Below are 22,066 nucleotides of genomic sequence, written 5' to 3'. Positions count from 1 at the left end.
ACTCAGACCACAACAATTGTGCACAGATTTGGTCATCTGGTTTTCACTGATGTGGAAACATTGGAGAGGGTCCAGAGACAGGTGACTAAGACAATATCAGGACTCTAGAATGTTGGCTATGGAGAGATGTTGAAGGAATGTGGCCACACCCCCAAAGTCAAGTATAAAATGAAATGGTTTATCCCATCAAGGTGTGTTAACTGATCTGGAGGCTTCTAAATCATTACCATTAGGTTTTATATAGTACTTTATGTGTGGTCAAGCTGCAGAATTTGCTTTTGGGGATACAGTTTGTATCCTCACAAGACTTTAGGTTGTAGATATTGGATCATCCCATAATGTACAACAACTTTGAGAACATCATGCATATGGAAAGCTGGAAGAAATCGAGAACAAGTACGCCAAGACTTTGGTTAGTAATCAAAACATGGTTTTTTGGTTCCTCAAGATAATACCACTACTTTGTTTCTAATAGGCAAATTGTTAGTATATTTGTTTACTGCCTAATAGTGCCTATTACTAGGAGGAAATAAGATGGGAATGCCATGCCTTGATCCCTGTTTGCATTGGTTCACTCCTAAATAATGTGAAGGTAAAATATTTGTATGCTGCAGACCAACCTACTAGATTTACTAAAGCTCAGCATATACTCTAAACTGTGATAGCTTTAACATCAGCTACAGAGTGTTAGGCTTTCAAGATTTATCCTACTTGGGTGCAGCACGTCATGCACACCTTGGCTATTTCAAGAGGAATATTTATAGCCCTGTTTTGGGGACAAAAATTATTTAAAAACTATTTTAAGTTAATTGTAAATCTTGTACAACCACATTCAAGGAAATATTTTTCAATTACCATAAAATTGAAGTTACTGTTCTGATTGGTATACAGATCAGTGCATTTGGCAGTAAATTATGATTTAATATAAATGTACTGACAATCTCACTCACAAAAGGTTGCAGACTAATAGTATTTAAAAATCATTAGGCTAAATATTAGATGGTCTGAAAAACCCTGTTCTAAACACAGAACTTTTTTTTCTTTCAAGCACCTAAAGTCCAACAAGAACAGTGGTCTCACACTGAATGATTAAAATCATTGTGCACAGAAAATATTTACCAACATCTGTGTTGAGGTTTGAACAGTTCCAGTACACTGTTAGTGAGGTGCAAATATCCTCTTGTCTACAACCTATACAGGCTGCGAATCAGAGATCTTATCCACTCTACTAATAAACACTTGTCTCTAACATCTAGACATCCATTAAAAATAGGCTTCTCCAAGATTCCAACCTATTATTCTCAAATGAGAATGGTGACAGATTAATGGAGTATTAGCACATTATAATCTAACTAAAGAAGAGCATTAATATCAGAATCTTGCTCATGTGTGGCACTTGCATACAATTCATTATTAAAATACAGGGTGGCCATAAATTAACTTTCCCTCTTTGGAGGTATTTGTAGCTAAAACTAATACATGGAATGAGACCACATTTTATATTGAGAGTTTCGAAGGCATGGGGAGATGAATTCTGCGAACAAAAAAGATTTAGTACCAAAAGTCACCAATAGGGGAAATTTTGGACCTGACAGAGCCGAAAGCAGTCAAATATTTGCAATAAACGCAGGTAAAAGGGATTTGGGAATGTTCAAGCAGTTATTTGAATGACTGATGAATTGTGCTCAATATGCATCCTACCTTGCCTCAACGTGCTTTACTTGTCAAGTTGTTTTACCTTAAACAGTACAATGCCGTAGGGGTCCTTCGGGAATTCAGAAGGCTTCATAACCTGCGTACTGGTCCTATGCCAGCTGTAGCACTGAGAGCTATGATTAAGAAATTTGAAGAAACTGGATCACTAGGAGTTAGACCTGGAAGAGGATGGAAAGCAGTGCAAGAAGAGACGGTTACAGACATTGCTACTGCAGTGTTTGACGACACAGGGACCAGTACTGTTCAAGAGCTCATGCCATAGCTCGCCAACTTGATATGGCTTATGGTAGAGTCTGGAAAATCTTACGTAAAATGCTTCACTTCTATCCGTATAAGTTCAGTCGTGTGCAAGCACTAACTACTGCAGATTATGATAAGAGATCATGACCTTTGCACGAACGTTTCTTGCCTGAATGGAGGTCGACAATGACTGGCCTTGGAGAATATTGTGGGGTGATGAGGCTCATTTTTATCTGAATGGGTCGGTCAACACTCACAACTGCAGAATTTGGGCATCTGAACATCTCCAAGCGATCCAGTAAGTACCACTGCATTCTCCAAAAGTAACCTTGTGGTGTGGCTTCACAGCCGATTTCATAATAGAACCATTCTTTTTTGAGCGTATTATCCCTACAGGTCCTGTAACCTGCTCCATTACTGGAGAGATTTATCGACGAATGCTGGAAAATATTGTCATTCCTGCATTGCAGCAAAGACAATGTTTGGACTCCATAATTTTATGCAGGATGGAGCACGGCCACACATTTAACGTTCAATACAGCACCTTTTACGCCAGAATTTCAGTAATGAGAGGGTTATCAGTCAGTTCTTTCTGACAGCATGGCTACCTCGATCCCCGGACATCACTCCATGTGACATTTGGCTGTGGGGTATTTGAAATCCATTGTGTATGTCGGTGACGTTCCCAACTTGCATGTCCTGAAAGAGATCATAAAATGGGCTGTTATGAACATCCCGTCTGACTCCTTATGCTCAGCTGTAGAGCATGTTGCACATTGGATGCAATTTGTTGTACACAAGAAAGGTCAGCCCATTGAAAATCGTGTATGTGGTCCAGGGGACCCTGACTCTGATGAATCAAACATTATTTCCTGTGAGTTCAATCACTACATTAATTTCTGTCTCTCGAAGTTGTTGTTTTAGTTTAATTATTATTATTCTTATTATCACTGTAGCGCACCACATATCCAGCTGGAATGAGTGATGCGGTTGTCGCTTACACTGTCGAAATGTTATTATTCCATTTAATCTGCCTTTAATGTAATTATCTGCTTGTTTTTGGCTCCACCAGCACCAAAATTTCCCCTATTGGCGATTTTTAGTATTAAATCTTTTTTTTTTCCACAGAAATCATCTCCCCATGCCTTCAAAAGTCTCAATATAAAATTTGGTCTCATTCTGTTTATTGGTTTTAGCTACAGATGCCTCCAAAGAGGGAAAGTTATTTTATGGCCACCCTGTATTATCAGCATAACTGCATGATATTTTCTAATTTTACTTTTATTAATAGAGTAATGTAACACACCATAAAACACCTACCTCAATTAAGGTGATGAGAAGCAAAAATATGGGTGGAGGACAACAACTGTATTCATCAAAGTATCGTCTAACAGTGGTTGCTGTCTGGGATTTTGGAACAACTGCTAGTGCAGCAAACCGTATTAGTTGCTGAAATTTAGGTTTAGAGGCACCAAGATCACTAGCATGGATCTGTGTTTAAAGAAAATGAAACAGTGGTTATTATGATTGTGAAATTGCAGTTTTTTTTTTTTTTTGAAAAAAATGTTTAGATCTGATTTCAGTTCTTATAACTGATCAACTGACTTTGTAATTAATGTACTACAATTGCAGTACAATTGTTATGTCTAACAATTGTACTGCAATTGTTAGACATAACTAAATGATTATACAGGTAAAAATTACATAACAAAATAAATAATTTAATGTAAACCACTAATATTTCATGATGAGTATCTCATCACATCACATCGGAGTGAAAACACAATGAGAACTAAAGCTACATGAAGCAAGAAAGAACTGAACAAAAGTTACAAAATGCTTCTGTTCTACTGCTGTCTGGCCAGTAACATGGTACTATTAGGAACCTGTGGTAACCGAGAACATAGGTATTAACAACTGTAAACAAACATAGTCTAAAAGGATGGAAGAGAGTAAAGTTGTTACGAGATGTAAAAGTGTATTGCACAAGAAAATTACTAAATGCATCACTAATGTTAAATTAAGATATTTGCACCCAAATTGCCCACAGAGATACATACAAGAAAGATTATTATTCATGTATGGTGAATAGACTTATGACATGCCAATGAATCATCCAAGGAGTACATATCTATAAACAAAAAAGGGGATTTGAATATATGTAATCCAAAATACAAACAATATACAAACAGTTCTCCCCCCCCCAAAAAATATATATATTGCAGATACATATTAGAATTAATGTGGGATTATTGGAGAGCTTAGCATCACTATTTCCTAGAATTTAGAAATCCAGATGATCCTATGTGAATGTAAGATCATAGAATGTTGAAGACCTAAGTAAAGAAATTGCACATGTAGTCCTTCTCAGGGCAAAGAATGAGACTGAAAGGATGAAAAAACAGCAAGAGAATAATCAAACTGAGAACAGAAAAAAGCAAGAGGTCTGAAGCCAAAAAGAAAATTGTAAGAATAATTGAGAGAATAAACATAAGCAAATAATTATTTATGGCAATTCTATGATAAGGGGAGTTAATGAAAGCACTACATAATCTTGTTTCCCTGGTGCAAAAATCAATAATATTAATAATGCTGTCAGAATGCAGAAAGGGAAGGTGAAAGAATTAATTGTTTTGGTTGGAACCAATGACCTAAGAGGTGAAAAATATTGTATGAGGGAGGGTGTCAAAGAGTTGTTGGAGGAAGTGAAAAAGAAGAGCAACAGAGTGAGGTTTGTGAGTCTGCTGCCACACTATGATAAAAGTGAAATAAGGAGGATGATAGTTAATGAATCAACATGTAGATCATGCAGAAGGAATGATGTAGAGTTTGTGGACCTATGACCTGAGTTTGATGGATGGAAAGATTTGCAGAATGCTGATGGGCTGCACTTAAATGGATTCGGACTTTAAGTTATGTGTCTGGAGAGAGCTTTATTCACTGAGAGCGTGGAAGTGCAAAGTCAGAAAAGCTAAAGCAATAAAGCAATTAGAGCAGCAGATGAGTGTGTGTGTGTGTGTGTAGGCACCCATGAAGCAAACGAGCATGTATGAATGAACAAAAAAATGTGGAATCTAGTTTCTCAGGCAACAATCGACAGAATTGATTATCAATTTGACAGAATATACCATATGGAAGTCTGTTATGCAAATCACAACAAATGGGGATGGATATAACACTGGTTAAGTGGATAAGAGGGTGGCTGCTAGATAGATATAAAAACGTGGTATGTGGAGGGACAGAATCGAGGCAAAAACAGGTGCCTAGTGGTGTGCCAGAAGGTTTAGTGCTGGGACAATTGTTGTTTAATTCATACATAAATGATATAGGAGATAACTTGAAAGGAAATATTCAGTTGTTTGCTGATGATGCGAAATTAGGTAGAGTAATAGTTAATCAAGTCAATTTGGAGAGCTTGCAACATGATTTAATAGGCTGCTCCTAAAGCTAGAGATTTAGGAGTAATGGTAGACATAGAGTTAAAGTTCAGATGACATATTGCTAATGTTGCTAAGATAGCCCATAAGATTACTTGGCTATTGAATAACACATTGACAAGTAGAGATAAGGAAGTTGTTATTCCTCTTTATAAAGTCTTGATACACTGAACATCTGGATTACTGTGATCAAGTCTGGTCCCCTGGGTTTCTTGGGATGAAGAAGCGGTGGAGAGGATTTAGAGGCCAGTGACCAAGATGGTGGGTGGCATGTGGAATGTTCCATATGAGGATAGATTGAAGGTGTGTGGATTGCAGTAGTTGGTTCATAGGAGAAAAAGAAGGGATATGATTGAAACATTTAAGTTGCTTAAAGGGTTTTATAGGATAGATGCACAGTAAATGTTTCTGCACTTGGCTAGAGGGACTAGAACAAGGGGGTCATCCTGGGAAGTTGAATAAAGGTGTGGTTATTATGGGTGTGAAGACTAGATTTGTTGTTTACAGAGTGGTGAATGAGTGGAATGGGTTGCCAGAGTTAGCTGTGAGTGCTTTGTCTGTTAATGGATTTAAGGAGAGGTATGATAGATTGTGTGGACAGATTGGGTCTCCAACGAAGAGTCTTCAGACTTCATGGAGGCTCCTGTATAATAATAATAATTCAGGATGTAAAGATGGTTGGGGCCTAAGGATATGCTATAGTTTTGATATACCAATGCCAGAAACATCAAGAAGCATTCGGAATATGAGGGAAGAGTTTTGGCATTGGTTAGTGCAACCTTGCCTATAACTTTTGGCAGATAACATAGTTACAGGGTAGAATATGATGGATGAAGTATTTTCAGTGAGGGACCAAGATGGTGGGTGATCTTTGGAATGCTGCTGAGGATAGATTGAGGGATTTCAAATTTGGTTGATAGGCAAAAAAGGAGGAATATGGTAGAAACCTTTAAGTTACTTAAAGGATTTTATAGGATTGATGAAGAGAAAATGTTTCTGTACTTGGCTAGTGGAGAGGGGGGGGGGACAGAACAAGAGAGTTAGGTAAGAATGTGGTTAGCAAGAGTGTGAGGACTAGATTTTTTACTCAAAGAGTGGTGAATGAATAGAAGGGATTGCTCAAGTCAATTGTGAGTGCTTTTCTGTTAATTGTTTCAAGGAGGGGTAAGACAGATATTGTGTTGATAGTTTGGGTCTCCTGTGATGAGTCTTAGGACTCCATGGAGGTGCCATGCAATAATAATAATAATCCTATGGAACTACACAAAAATTCTTCAACTTTCTTCCAAATTCAAGAGATTCTTCAAAGAAAGTTATAAGGCTCTTTGAAACCAACCTTAAATCAGAATAACAGTCTAAAATGCCTAAATTCATGACTCCAAACTCTCATCAAAAATCCTATATTTAAATTGCAATATGTATTGGAAGTTTTTCCACTTGGTTATACTATAAATTAAACATATCAAGAAATTCATGTTAAAACGTTATTTTCTTGACCACGAAAACTATGGAAATGACATCTATTGGGATTTATTGATCAAGTATTTTTTTTTAGAACAACTACGTTATACCAACTGAGGCTTTCGGCATCCTCAGGGTACATAACTGATATAAGGCACTTAAAGCTAAAAACTGTTACAGACTATAAATTAACCGATTCCAATTATATTTGACAAAACAGAACGTGTACAATACATGCATAGCGCGTATATGATCTCACTTGTTATTTAGGAATGTTCTATAATTGGCACTATAATTCAGTTCCTATATGTTTAGAGATCTAATAAGGGTCTTCCAGATCTCAGGCAAGATTAATCCTTGGTTCCTATTAAAGTTTTGTACAGAACGGGCAACTGTTGTGGCTGCTTTAATAATTCGGGAGCGGAAATCCTCCTCTACTTAAGGAAATGGAGCTTTTATCCCAGTCTATGATATGGTTAGACCTTGAGAAATTAAAGGCTAAACCCGATTTTTCTTCTCTATTGCTATTTACGTCTCCAATGTGCTCCCTTTTGCCTAATCTCAAACTTGAAGTCTGGGCGATGTAATTTAAACCATAGGAGCAGGATAAGTTGTAAACTCCAGCATATTTGAAGAAAGGATGGCAATCTTTTGCAGATCTTAAGAGTTGCCTAATCATTTCTGTAGATTTAAAAGTCACTCTTATTCTATGGGGTTTTAGGAGTCTTGCAACCTTATTAGAAACTGTCCCCACATATGGAATGACGATTGTAGAAATATACTGTGTGTCGTCTCGTTGTCTTTGTGGGGGTTAAAGAAAATATCTTGTAGACGAGTCTCCCAGGGCAGCCATTCATGGTGAGGTTGTTAGATATTAGTGATAATTCATCTTGGAGAACTTGTTGATCTGTTGTAATGCGGAAAGCTTGCTTTTTTAGCATGTGTACAATACTAAGTTTCTGAGAAATGTGGTGGGAGAAGCTAAAGTGCAAATAACGTCCTGTATCTGTGGGTTTTGGGTAAACTGAGAGGCTGAGATGACCATTCATTTGCTTCTTAATTAGGGTGTCCAGAAATGATAATTGGTTATCTTTTTCAAGATCTAGAGTGAATTTGATTGTATAGTGTAATGAGTTGATCTTGTTTAGAAAATCAAACAGGTCTTTTTTTGTGTGGTTCCAAAAAATGAAAATATCGTCTCCGTATCTCCACCATACTGTGGGTTTAGGGTCTACTTGAGATAAAATTTTACCTTCAAGATCCTCCATAAAAAGATCAGCACAAGATGGTGAGAGAGGGCTATCCATTGCAAGGCCAGTCAATTACTGATTTATGGTTTTATTCCATAAGAAAAAGTTTGATGTTAAACAATGACAGAACAGGGAAGTGATATCTTGCAGTAACTAGCTTCCTAAAATGTTGATAACTTCTTCCACAGGAATGTGAGTGAATAGAGATGTAACATCCAGGCTTGCGAGTAGGTCCGTATTGGAGATGTTGTTCAATTTCTCTACAAAATGTTGCGAATTTCGTATGTAAGCATCCGAATTATGGATGTGTTGTTTGAGAAGGCCTGCAAGGTGTTTAGATAACAGATAGGTGGGCGAGTTGATACCGTCTACAATAGGGCGCAATGGTATTCCATCTTTGTGTACTTTTGGAGCGCCATATAGTCTTGGTGTTAGTGAATGCATATACTTCAGTCTTCGTTTTAAATCGGTAGGCCAGTTTATCATGCAACGCAATAAATCGTTTGTATCATTGCGATTCTTTAATGTTGGATCTGTGATCAGGACACGGTAAATGGACCTATCTGATAGTAAGTTGCTAATTTTATCTTCGTAATCCCTGGTGTTTAAAACCTTATCTGCTTTTAATATAATGATATCTTTCTTTTCCTTTAAACTATGTTCTATACATTGTTCTTTTTATCAGAGGGGTGATGTTTGTGTGAGGAGTTCTTGAAGATGAGAGGATGATACTACTTTTTAATCTAAGATCATTAGCTGTGGGTTCCGGTAACAACGAGACTGCCTTTTCTATATTAGAAATGATATCCACTTTAGGAATATGATCAGGTGTTATGGCAAAGTTAAAACCTTTCTTGGATATAGAGATCTCTGGTTTTGTTAATAAGTGATCTGATAGATTAAAAATAACTTTGTTGTCTGGCAGAGAAGGTTTAAAACATTTTGCATAAAGATCATTGAATTTTTTGATTTGGTTCCGTTTGCTTGTTATAAAGGCTTTCTCATAGCTAATATTGATCTTTCTGTCTTGAAGTGACCATATATCTTGGTCTAAAGTACTAGAGATATCTTCAAAAACTGATAACATTGTAAATCTATTTTGCTTAATAGAAATGTAGTGTGTTGTATCCATTCTAGTAAAACTTTTTCTTATGGAATAAAACCATACATATCAGCAATTCACTGGCCTTGGAATGGGTAGCCCTCTCTCACCATCTTGTGCTGATCTTTTAATGGAGGATCTTGAAAGTAAAATTTTAACTCAGGTAGACCCTAAACCCACAGTATGGTGGAGATACGTAGAACGATATTTTCATTGTTTGGAACCACACAAAAAATGACCTGTTTCATTTTCTAAACAAGATCAACTCATTACACCATAACATCAAATTCACTCTACAAAAAGATAACCAATTATCATTTCTGGACACCCTAATTAAGAAGCAAACGAATAGTCTTCTCAGCCTCTTAGTTTACCCAAAACACACAAATGCAGGATGTTATTTGCACTTTAGCTCCTCCCACCACATTTCTCAGAAACTTAGCATTGTACACATGCTAAAAAAGCGAACTTTCTGTATTACAACAGATCAACAAGATCTCCAAGATGAATTATCACTAATATCTATCAACCTCACCATGAATGGCTGCCCTCAGAGACTTGTCCACAAGATACTTTTCTCTGCCCCCCCCACAAAGACAACGAGACAACATACAGTATATTTCTACAATCATCATTCCATACATGGGGACAGTTTCTAATAAGGTTGCAAGACTCCTAAAACCCTATAGAATAAGAGTGAATATAATAAATTTAGTTTAATCCTTTATCCAAGTGTAATCCAAGGGAGATACTGAGTCAAGGATTGATTAGAGTTGGTCCACCTTTGCTTGGAGTTGCACCACCTTACCTCAGTCCTGAAGATATTGTCAGGCACAAACTTTGTTTGCTTACACTTGGATAAAGGATTAAACTAAATTTATTATAGTCTAACCAAGTGCAAAATAAACTTCCAAGAATAAGAGTGACTTTTAAACCTAAAGAAACGATTAGGCAAATCTTAAGATCTCCAAAAGATTGCCATCCTTTCTTCAAATATGCTGGAGTTTACAACATATCCTGCTCCTGTGGTTTAAATTACATCGGCTAGACTTCAAGAAGCCTTGAGATTAGAAAAAGGGAGCACATTGGAGACATTAATAACAATAGAGAAGAAAAATTGGGTTTATCCTTTCAATTATCAAGAACTAACCATATCATAGAGTGGGATAAAAGCTCTGTTCCTTACATAGAGGAGGATTTCCGTTCCCGAATTATTAAAGAAGCCACAATAGTTGCCTGTTCTGTACAAAATCTTAACAGGAACCAAGGATTAATCTTGCTCGAGATCTGGAAGACCCTTATTAGATCTCTAAACATACAAGAACTAAATTATAGTGCCAATTATGGAACATTCCTAAATAACAACAAGTGAGATCATACATACGCTATGCATGTATTGTATGCATTCTGTTTTGTCAAATATAATTGGAATCAGTTGATTTATAGTTAACCGTTTTTAGCTTTAAGTGCCTTATATCAGTTATGTACCCTGAAGATGCCAACAGCATCAGTTAGTGAAACTAGTTGGTATAACATACTTGTTTTAAAAAATAAAAAATACTTGATCAATATATCCCATTAGAATTCATTTTCATATCAAGAAATTATATACTTGGTTTAATCCTTTATCCAAGTGTAAGCAAACAAAGTTTGCACCTGAAATATAATCAGGACTACGGCAACTCGTATATAGAAGCTAATGACGTCACATCACTTGCCTTGGTATCTCATAATGCAAAGGACATATCCTTACGGGTATGTCTAATACTATGCATTATGGGAAGGGTCACTACCCAGACCGGTTTCGACCTTTATTGAGGTCTCGTCAGTGGAGCAAACCCAGAGGTAATACTAAGGTTTAAGTAATACAGAAGTCATATTTTCATATACGAGTTGCTAAAAGGTGTATATTATTGTTGTTATGTTCCATCGAGTTGTTTTCGACTCCTGGTGTTTCTATGAACATATATTCTCCATTCAGATCTGTCGCTGGCCATATCTTTCAGAATTTCGAAGCGCATTCCAGTAGCTTCTTTAACTCCATCCACCCATCTAATTCTTGGTCTTCCTCTTCTCCTGCTTCCCAACTTTAGCAAGCATCATCATTTTCTCCAGACTGTCATTTGCTCGCATAATATGTCCGAAGTATGACAATTTTTGCTTGATGATTACAGTTTCGGGGGAATTATATATTATACACTTATATATATATATATATATTTTTTTAAAGAATAAATATTTAATGACTTAAACCGAGATAAAATATGAAGTTTTAATGAAAATGATACAACTAGTTTCAGACTTTTACTGCTTTCTTCAGGTATCCACTAAAGTAGAACACAGTAATAAAAATTGAAGTTACAAAAAACTAAGAATTACAGGCAAAAAATGCAATACATAATTGACACAAAAACGTTGTATTTTTCAAGCTGTTCTATCTAACAACCGAGGTAGAAGCTCAGGAATACATATGTATATTATACACCTGTATGTATATTATACATACCCATAAGGATATGTGCTTTGCATTATGGGATACTAAGGCAAGTGATGTGAAGTCATTACCTTCTATATATGAGTTGTTCTAGCCTTTCTTTGCTTACACTTGGATAAAGGATTAAACCAAGTATATATCATATTTTTTCATGTATAAGACGAACCCCAAATTAAGGAATCAATATTTTAAACATAAATCAGAACACATTTGATATTTTTTTAAATATTCAAAGTATATTTAGTAATTATTTAATATTTTTAAGATACATACTAAGATGCATTTTCTGGGCTAACCTGGTTTGTGTTCTCATGGCCAACCTTTCTCTTTTCATGAAGTTGAAGCACCATTTTGACTTTTCTGTGAAATCAACAATGTTCATTTCTCTTGCTAACCTTTTTGGCCTCATATTGAATAAGCTTGGTTGACACACATATCTAGGGTTCCCATACGTCCCAGTTTTATTACTTCTGTCCCGGTGTCCCGATATGTTTAGTTTATGTTTGGATGCTAAATGTCCCAGATTTTTTAGAATATAAAAATATTAGCATTTCTAATAAGAATAAGTACAAGTCGTAATATTTTTGGGTGCTTTTAAAAATGTATGTTTACAAAACAAAAAGCAGAGACATATTTATTTTGTAGTTTGGTGAATTACCAGAATGTTAGAATTTTGGGAAAACCATTTAGTTCCATAACTAAAAGTTCATTCAGCCGGAGAAAATAATGTCAGAATGAGGGAGATGGTGGCCCCAACTGTATGTTCAACTAATCGCAACCACGGCATCTATTTTGTTCGCCTGGTCAGCCGTAAATTTTTAGCAATCTTTTGTCTCAAGCTTAGTTCGCATAGCGTATGATGTCTGAAATGTTTCTCATTGGTCAACATGTTTTTGAATATTAACATGCCACGATAGTTCATTCTCTTTCAGCCAACAAGAAATATTTCGGACTGTTGGATATCATACACAGGGGTGTTCAACCCGTTGATAGCAATCGACTGGGGAGTGATTTTTGGTCGATCTCTTGTGTATTCTTCCTTACAAATTTAATTAAAACTGAAAACATAATATTTTATTTATCATTATTTTGTATTATTTTTAATTCGTTTTTAAGTGTATTGCTATTGTTTATTTATTTTTCATTAAAATTGTCAAATCAGTAATTTTCTTATAAGTCCAGGTATATGAATTAATTTGGATCAGTGGAAGTCAAACAGCACACCGAGTGAATGTGATTATAAGCAAAGTGTAAAAACTTGATTGTAGCTTAAATATAAAATATTCCAAAGCACATTACATCGATTTTTTACTTAGGTTAAGTCCCATGTGAATATTGTAAAAAATGAACTTTGTTTGTCTCGGTATATTTTGTATTAGATGTTTTTGTAAATAACTCTTTTGAAGCTAACTGTATATATATATATATATATATATATATATATATACACACTGCTGTAATAAGAATATGTTAGAGTGTTAAAAACAAAGGCAATGTTTTTGTCGCCGATGCTGTACATGGTGACATTAGAAAGCTTGTTATTGAAACTTGTATGTATGAGAAAGGCTTGCAGGCTCTAAGTGTAAACATCTCCGAAGTCACTCAGAAAGAGTTCAAACAACTTTCCGATAGCCGGCAACTTGCAATCAAAAGAAAGCAGAGGAGAACAAAAGGCATGCTGAACTTGAAACTTAAGATGAAAGACTCATACAGATTCTTTTGGGGTTGCCAAACTTCATGCGATGTCTCAGAGGAGGCCTAATAAAAAGGGACTGAAGCAAGCAGAAGGGGTCCCTGTTCCAGAATTGCTGTCAGAGAGGAGACCGCCTAGTCCAGAGTCACCGTCAGAGAGACTGTCGAATCCACAATGCTTGACAGTGGAGTTTGCCGCTTCCAGAAAGGAGCTTTTCGGTTCGAGACGTTGCTAGAGAGAGAGACTACTTCTAGACCGCAGACGAGGTTTCAAATTGCCGAAAGGAAGAGTTCCAATTGCTGGAGAAGTTTCCAGGCCAGGTTAATGTCAGACATTCACCAGTGTGTTGCGTTTTCATTACAATTTGATGAATTAAACGACTTCACTAATATTGCTCAGTTAATGGTATTTATTCAAATGGTATTTCAAGATTATTCAAGTAAAGATGAACTTTTGAAAATTATACCATTATTGGGAAGGACTAGGAGAGAAGACATTTTTTCAGCATTTGATGAATTTGTGAAACAACACAAACTTCCGCTTTTTAAACTTGTGTCTATTACTACTGATGGTGCTCCTGCAAAGATAGATAATAAATCAGACTTCATTTCATTATGTAAAAATGATGACAAATATCCAGATTTTTTAACGTACCAATATTATTCACCAACAAGTACTGTGTAGTAAAAGATTAAACACAAAAGATGTTTTGGATATTACATTTAAAATTGTAAATTCTGTTTGAAGAAAAGCCCTGCAATGGCAGTTATTTAAATTACAGGCAGATGATGATAGGGAACTTCTGTTGTACAATAATGTTTGCTAGCTCAGGAGAAGTCAATTTTTAGAAAGATTTCTTGTATTAATTAACAATATAAAAAATTTTCTTGATGAAAAAGGAGATATCCACAATTGAGTGATAAAAGATGGTTGTTACACTTATCATTTTTAGTAGCTTTATGTACAAAATTAAGCAATTTAAATTTAGAGTTACAAGGTAGAGATAAAAATTTAATTGACGTGTTAAGTTCAATAAAAACTTTCCAACAATACTTACTTTCATTAAAGAAAAATAGAAATGACTGCGAATTTAGACATCTCCCATATGTATTAAAATTTTTTGAACAAAATCAAGAAATGCTTCGCTATGATTTAAAAGAATTTATTCGTGAAATAGAATTAGTTGAGAAGAAATAAATTCAAGATTTAAAGATTTTAATAAAACTGAAATCATTGCATCTTTTATCAATAATCCATTTCAAGAAAACTTGAACATAACAGAAATTTCAAATAAAATTAGTGGGCTGTTTGATATAAACCAAGCTGAAGTAGAACTTGAGATAATAAACATTCAGAATAGTTTACATTTAAAATCAATAAACAATGAAGTCATTCGGAAGTATGCACATGAAAAATTCCCAATATTAACTCATATTGCACGAAAATATCTGTCGTGTTTCGGATCGACATACTTGTCAGAAGCCGCTTTTTCAAATATGACTGTCATAAAAAATCAATTAAGAAACCAAATTACAAATGATCATTTGGATGATTGTCTGCAATTGGCCACTTCTTCATATCAACTTGACTATGAAAATATTGCAAGGTCAAAAAACAATGCCAAATTTCAAATTAACTTTTTTTTTAATTTTTTTTAATCAACCACCATTTCCTGTAACTTGTGAGTTTGTAATCGATCTGTTGTTTTTTCTAACTTTGGTTTTCCAAAATAGAGAAATAAATATTTTATTTCAATATATTTGTTTTTTTTTTGTTGTATTAAAATAATTAAAAGTCATAAATAAATTTTTAGATACACAAAGTTTTTAATTGTGTATTTTTTTTTAGTTGTTTATTTGTGTGTAATCAGATATCAGGTTGGGAGAATGTGATCTACATAAGAGAGTAGATCACCGAATAACTTGTTATAGAAAAGTAGCTCGCGTAGTAAAAAAAAGGTTGAACACCACTGTTACGCTATATGAACTAAGCTTCACACGTCAGGTGCTAAATTGTTTTTATATCGCTACAGGGTATGTGATATAACCTAGTTTGGAACTGTTCATTTCGTATTCTTGCATTCTCGTATTAATTGTCAGTATTGTATTTTTTAAATTAATAAACACGTGTGTAGAGGCTTAAGTGCTGTGAGGACATCATGTTGGAGGCTTAATGGATTTTTTTTTACAACACTCAAATAGAATTAAAATAGAATTTAATACTTCCTATATTTCGTCCTAGTCACTAGGACATCTACGGGGATTACAAAAACAATTAATGTAACATATACACAAATAACAAACAATACTAAGCCCAACCACATGGGTGACAGTCCTATCTAGGTAGAGCGCCCTCTAAGGGCAGTAATAGGTGGCCTGGAATGCAAGGTGGGACCTCTGGTGATGAGCATTTCCCAAATCTTCAGAAGTTTAATGCAACTGTATTTATTGAGATTTGGTTGGTTTTTGAGAGCTGCTGCTGCTGCTGCTGCTTCTAAGAAAAGTCTCTCTTTCTTGAATTTGCTGTGGTGGAGCATGGTGGTTTTCTTCCATGATACTCTGTGGGTGGTGTCCAAAACATGGTCAGCCAAGCCTGAATGGCCATAGTTGTGTTTGAAGATGTAAGACTTGTGTTCCTCTAGATGGATGGATGCTGATCTGCCTGTCTGTCCAAAGTACGCCAGCTTACAGGAACAGGGTACTTTGTAAACTCCAGGCAGAGAGAGAGAGGAGGGAGCTGATCTTTTGTAGAACGGATAAGGGTAGCAAGTTTGTGGTGGGGCTCATATGCTGTGTGTAGGTTGTACTGTTTTAGTATCTTGGCTATTTTTTCGGATGTGCCACGGATGTAGGGTATGGTGATGGCATTTTTAAATTCTTGTTGACGAGAAGGACGGGGAATGGGGGAGGAGTTGATTATTTTTTTTGATACTGTGATCGCTGTAGCCACTGGAGAGGAAAGTGCTGTGTACGTGGTTAAGCTCAGTAGTGAGGGCGGTTCTGTGGGCTCTCTTGGTAAGAGTTTTAATAATGCCATATTGTTGAGAGGGGTGGTGGTAGTGGGGGAGTTTGTGAATGTATCTGCCTGTTTGTGTGGGTTTTCTGTATACGGTGAAGGTAAGTGTATCATTAGGCAGGCGTGTGACTAAGGTGTCTAGGAAGGGTATTGTTCTTTTCCTTTTCCATAGTGAACTGGATTCTTGGATGTAGACTATTGAGATGACTGAGGAAGGAGTCTAATGTGTCTGGGCCATGAGGCCAAATAGAGAACACATCATCTACATATCTTAGCCAGATAGAAGGTTTGAGTGGGGCTGAGTCTATGGCTCGTTTTTCGAAATCTTCCATATAGAAATTGGCAGGGGGGGGTGAGAGGGGGGGGGACCCATGGCAGTTCCCTCTATCTGCTTGTAGATTTTGTTGTTCCAAGAGAAATACCCAGAGTTAATGGCAAAGGAAAAGAGATCTAAGATGTCAGAGGGAAAAACGTTTTCTAAGAGAGATAAGGTGTCAATTAAGGAAATATTGGTAAACAAAGAGGAGATATCAAAGCTTACCAAATGTCTGTCTTATTCAAGGTTAAATTTTCTGTGAGGGCTTTAAAGTGGGTCGAGTTTTTTATATAGGAATGGGACCTTCCGGTGAGGGGGATCAGAGAGTTGGCCAGCTGTTTAGATAGTCTATAGCAAGGTGCATTGATGGCATCTACTATAGGCCTGAGTGGGGAATTGGGTTTGTGGATTTTTGGTACACCATATATTCGGGGGGGGGGGACGGGAGCGGAAAGGTTTAAGTTTTTTCGTGATGTAAGGGGACCAGGAAGATACTTTCTTGAGTAAGATTTTCAGTTTCTTAACTTGTGTTTTTGTGGGGTCGTGTTCTAGCACTTTCCTCTTCAATGGCTACAGCGATCACAGTATCAAAAAAATAATCAACTCCTCCCCCATTCCCTGTCCTTCTCGTCAAAAAGAATTTAAAAATGCCATCACCATACCCTACATCCGTGGCACATCTGAAAAAATAGCCAAGATACTAAAACAGTACACCCTACACACAGCATATAAGCCCCACCACAAACTTGCTGCCCTTATCCGTTCTACAAAAGATCAGCTCCCTCCTCTCTCTCTGCCTGGAGTTTACAAAGTACCCTGTTCCTGTAAGCTGGCGTACTTTGGACAGACAGGCAGATCAGCATCCATCCGTCTAGAGGAACACAAGTCTTACATCTTTAAACACAACTATGGCCATTCAGGCTTGGCTGACCATGTTTTGGACACCACCCACAGAGTATCATGGAAGAAAACCACCATGCTCCACCACCGCAAATTCAAGAAAGAGAGACTTTTCTTAGCAGCAGCTCTCAAAAACCAACCAAATCTCAATAAATATGGTTGCATTAAACTTCTGAAGATTTGGGAAACGCTCATCACCAGAGGTCCCACCTTGCATTCCAGGCCACCTGTTACTGCCCTTAGAGGGCGCTCTACCTAGATAGGACTGTCACCCATGTGGTTGGGCTTAGTATTGTTTGTTATTTGTGTATATGTTACATTAATTGTTTTTGTAATCCCCGTAGATGTCCTAGTGACTAGGACGAAATATAGGAAGTATTAAATTCTATTTTAATTCTATTTGAGTGTTGTAAAAAAATCCATTAAGCCTCCAACATGATGTCCTCACAGCACTTAAGCCTCTACACACGTGTTTATTAATTTAAAAAAATACAATACTGACAATTAATACGAGAATGCAAGAATACGAAATGAACAGTTCCAAACTAGGTTATATCACATACCCTGTAGCGATATAAAAACAATTTAGCACCTGACGTGTGAAGCTTAGTTCATATAGCGTACCAGTGGTGTTCAACCTTTTTTTTACTACGCAAGCTACTTTTCTATAACAAGTTATTCGGTGATCTACTCTCTTATGTAGATCACATTCTCCCAACCTGATATCTGATTACACACAAATAAACAACTAAAAAAAATACACAATTAAAAACTTTGTGTATCTAAAAATTTATTTACGACTTTTAATTATTTTAATACAACAAATATTTTAATACAACAAAAAAAAACAAATATATTGAAATAAAATATTTATTTCTCTATTTTGGAAAACCAAAGTTAGAAAAAACAACAGATCGATTACAAACTCACAAGTTACAGGAAATGGTGGTTGATTAAAAAAAATTAAAAAAAAAGTTAATTTGAAATTTGGCATTGTTTTTTGACCTTGCAATATTTTCATAGTCAAGTTGATATGAAGAAGTGGCCAATTGCAGACAATCATCCAAATGATCATTTGTAATTTGGATTATGGAGCAGCGCCCACTTTGGCGCTGCTCCATAATTGGGGGGGGGGGTGGGGGGGGGGGGGGGTGGGGGGGGGGGGGGGTGGGGGGGGGGGGGGGTGGGGGGGGGGGGGGGTGGGGGGGGGGGGGGGTGGGGGGGGGGGGGGGTGGGGGGGGGGGGGGGTGGGGGGGGGGGGGGGTGGGGGGGGGGGGGGGTGGGGGGGGGGGGGGGTGGGGGGGGGGGGGGGTGGGGGGGGGGGGGGGTGGGGGGGGGGGGGGGTGGGGGGGGGGGGGGGTGGGGGGGGGGGGGGGTGGGGGGGGGGGGGGGTGGGGGGGGGGGGGGGTGGGGGGGGGGGGGGGTGGGGGGGGGGGGGGGTGGGGGGGGGGGGGGGTGGGGGGGGGGGGGGGTGGGGGGGGGGGGGGGTGGGGGGGGGGGGGGGTGGGGGGGGGGGGGGGTGGGGGGGGGGGGGGGTGGGGGGGGGGGGGGGTGGGGGGGGGGGGGGGTGGGGGGGGGGGGGGGTGGGGGGGGGGGGGGGTGGGGGGGGGGGGGGGTGGGGGGGAAAGAATTCTTCCGCTATGTGGCAAGTAAGAGGAAGAATGACTTCGGAAGGATAACCTTAGTGGGTGCTGATGTATTGAGGTGACAAAATCAGATGTAATAGTCGAGTTACTGAGTGATCACTTTTCAAAAGTCTATCACCCAAGTGAGGATATCTCTATACCTGTAGCAATACCTAATGTGAGAATTGAAGCTAAAGAATCAGAGGTATTAAATATATTGCAAAACTTAAATGCAAACACTGCGGTAGGCCTAGATGGAATATCAGCTCGGGTGTTGCATGAATGTGCAAATGAATTGTCAACCCCTCTTACTTGGATATTTAATTTAAGTTTGAACTCTGGTATGGTCCCTAGGGAGTGGAAGTTAGGCAAAGTGGTTCCTTTGCATAAGGGTGGCTCTAAAACTGCAGTATTAAATTACAGACCAATCACCATCTCAGGAGTAGTGGTAAAAGTATTGGAAAAGTTGGTTAAAGACAAAATTCAAGAATGGGTGGATCAGGATATGATACTCTATAGAGGCCAACATGGTTTTGTTAAAGGTAGATCCTGCCTTAGCAATCTATTAACTATTCATAATAGAATAACATCTGAGTTGGACAAAGGAACTGACTACACAGTGGTACTTCTGGATTTTGCTAAGGCTTTTGACAGGATACCCCATAGAACACTGTTACGCAAATTGGAGCAGATGGGAATGGATATTAAATTGGTGATATGGATAGGAGAATGGCTCAGGGAGAGATACCATAAGGTGGTGTATGGAGGAGCCGAGTCCAGAATGAGGCAGGTGACCAGTGGTGTGCCTCAGGGCTCTGTGCTTGGACCAATGTTGTTTAATTTGTATATAAATGATATAGGAAACGGCTTAAAGGGAGATATTCAGTTGTTTGCTGATGATGCAAAGTTGTGTAGTGCAATAAAAAATCAAGCTGATGTTGAAAGTTTGCAGGAGGATTTAAATAAGCTGGTAAAATGGGCAAAAGAAAATGGATATCAGTTCAATGTGGAAAAGTGTAAAATCATGCATTTTGGGATTGAAAGATTACCAGCTGTGTACTACATCGATGGAAAGGTACTCCAAGAGATTGATGAGGCTAGGGACTTAGGGGTATTGGTAGATAGGGAGATGAAGTTCAGAGGACACATTGCTAAGGTGTCCAAGATTGCACATAGGATTACTTAGTTGTTGAGGAACACACTGACATCCAGAGATAAAGAGGTTATTATTCCCCTTTATAAAACATTGATACTTCCACATTTGGATTACTGTGCTCAGGTCTGGTCACCTGGATTCCTTGGAGATGAGGAGGCTGTGGAGAGGGTTCAGAGAAGAGTGACCAAGTTGGTAAGTGATATAAAAAATGCTCCCTACGTTGATAGATTGAGAGCTTGTGGATTGCAGAGATTGGTTGATAGGCGAAGAAGAGGGGATATGATAGAAACATTCAAATTACTGAAAGGTTTTTATAGGATTGATGCAGGGGAAATGTTTCAGCTGTGTGATAGTGATGGAAGAACAAGAGGTCATCTCTGGAAATTAAAGAAGAGTGCGGTTAACAAAGGTGTCAGAACAAGGTTTTTTGCCTGGAGGGTGGTGAATGAGTGGAATTCATTGCCTGACTTAGTTGTGAGCTCTTCGTCTGTAAATGAATTCAAGAAGAGATATGACAGATATTGTTTTGCTAGTTTGGGTCTCCCACGATGAATCTACTGACTCCATGGAGATACCCGTAATAATAATAATAATAATCTGTGTGGTGTAGCAGGAACTGCTAATCAGGCTAGCACCCCCCCCCCTTCTGGTGTCCACCTGAAATGCTTGAAGCTACTTTCTGTGATGATCTATGGTGAGGAGAAAGTATCCTGTGAGCTTCCTGAGCTTATATGTCTGGAACTCTTAATATGCAAGAATGTATCACATCACCTAAAATTGCCACTGTGAATTAGCACATACAAGGCATTATATTCTTCATTTACAACAACCATCCATCATCTATTCTCCTTTACAGTTTTGCTAGTCAGAAATAGTTTGTGAGCAACCAACAAGGTATTAGAGATGGAGATATCTGATGCTCAAATTCCTGAGATTATGCCTCTCTCAAACTCCATGATATCATTTTTATGACTAACTTTAATGCCCTGATTTTCACAGCCATATACCAAGTATAATCTGCTAGCATAAGATAATTACATATAACTTTTATGACATTAGACTAGGCATGCACTCTGGATGAGGGCAGCCATAATTCTGTGTTATGTCAATGTAAATATGGTTTGATTTTATTAAAGAAAGTAATAACATTTGTTATTGAAATGTTCATATTCATTATTTTTCAGAGTTTCATAATATATTAGTTAAAATATTAATTTTTTTTTTCTCTCCCTTGTAGAACTGGAGGCCAGTTTTTGAAAAGGTAAGATTTTTCTTCTCCTTGAAATAATATTGTAATCACAGTGTTGTTTGTTTAAGTATATATGAATCGTACAGCTGATTATAATATTGTCGGTATGATAACATGCATGATATGCATTTGTCTGAATGCCATTCAATCTGATCATGTTGTGGTTTGAAACTGTGTAGCAATATGTTGTAACATAATTTAATAGCAAAATTGCCACTGATAAATTTGCATTAATGAAGATCACTTACAAACATAAGCTAGTCTTGTATGGTTCTGTTATTATGGTTGTTAATATTAATGCTTTTCTGTTTTGTACTGGTCCTCTTTAAAGTGCATGTAATTATTATAGTAAAGATGACAGCAAGTTATGAAAATCATGTTTATGTGAAGGGATTGATTAAGAGAGATGAGT

General features: G+C 37.5%; 1 protein-coding gene across 1 annotated transcript in view; it reads right to left on the bottom strand.

The window, feature by feature from the left end:
• Positions 1–22,066, bottom strand: part of LOC150101782 (rhomboid-related protein 2-like) — a 124,727-nt gene that overhangs the window by 58,362 nt on the left and 44,299 nt on the right. The window contains exon 3 of the mRNA XM_090399907.1: positions 3,277–3,447. Within this exon, the coding sequence (XP_090256033.1) occupies positions 3,277–3,447 (171 nt within the window). The remainder of the gene's footprint in view (positions 1–3,276; positions 3,448–22,066) is intronic.

This window comes from Typopeltis vanoorti, chromosome 11, assembly GCF_054136105.1.
Source record: "Typopeltis vanoorti isolate ZY-2024b chromosome 11, IOZ_Tvanoo_1.0, whole genome shotgun sequence".
NCBI classification, from domain to species: domain Eukaryota; kingdom Metazoa; phylum Arthropoda; class Arachnida; order Uropygi; family Thelyphonidae; genus Typopeltis; species Typopeltis vanoorti.
The sequence above is the reverse complement of the archived record's forward strand: the minus strand, read 5'-3'. Positions and strand labels throughout refer to the sequence as shown.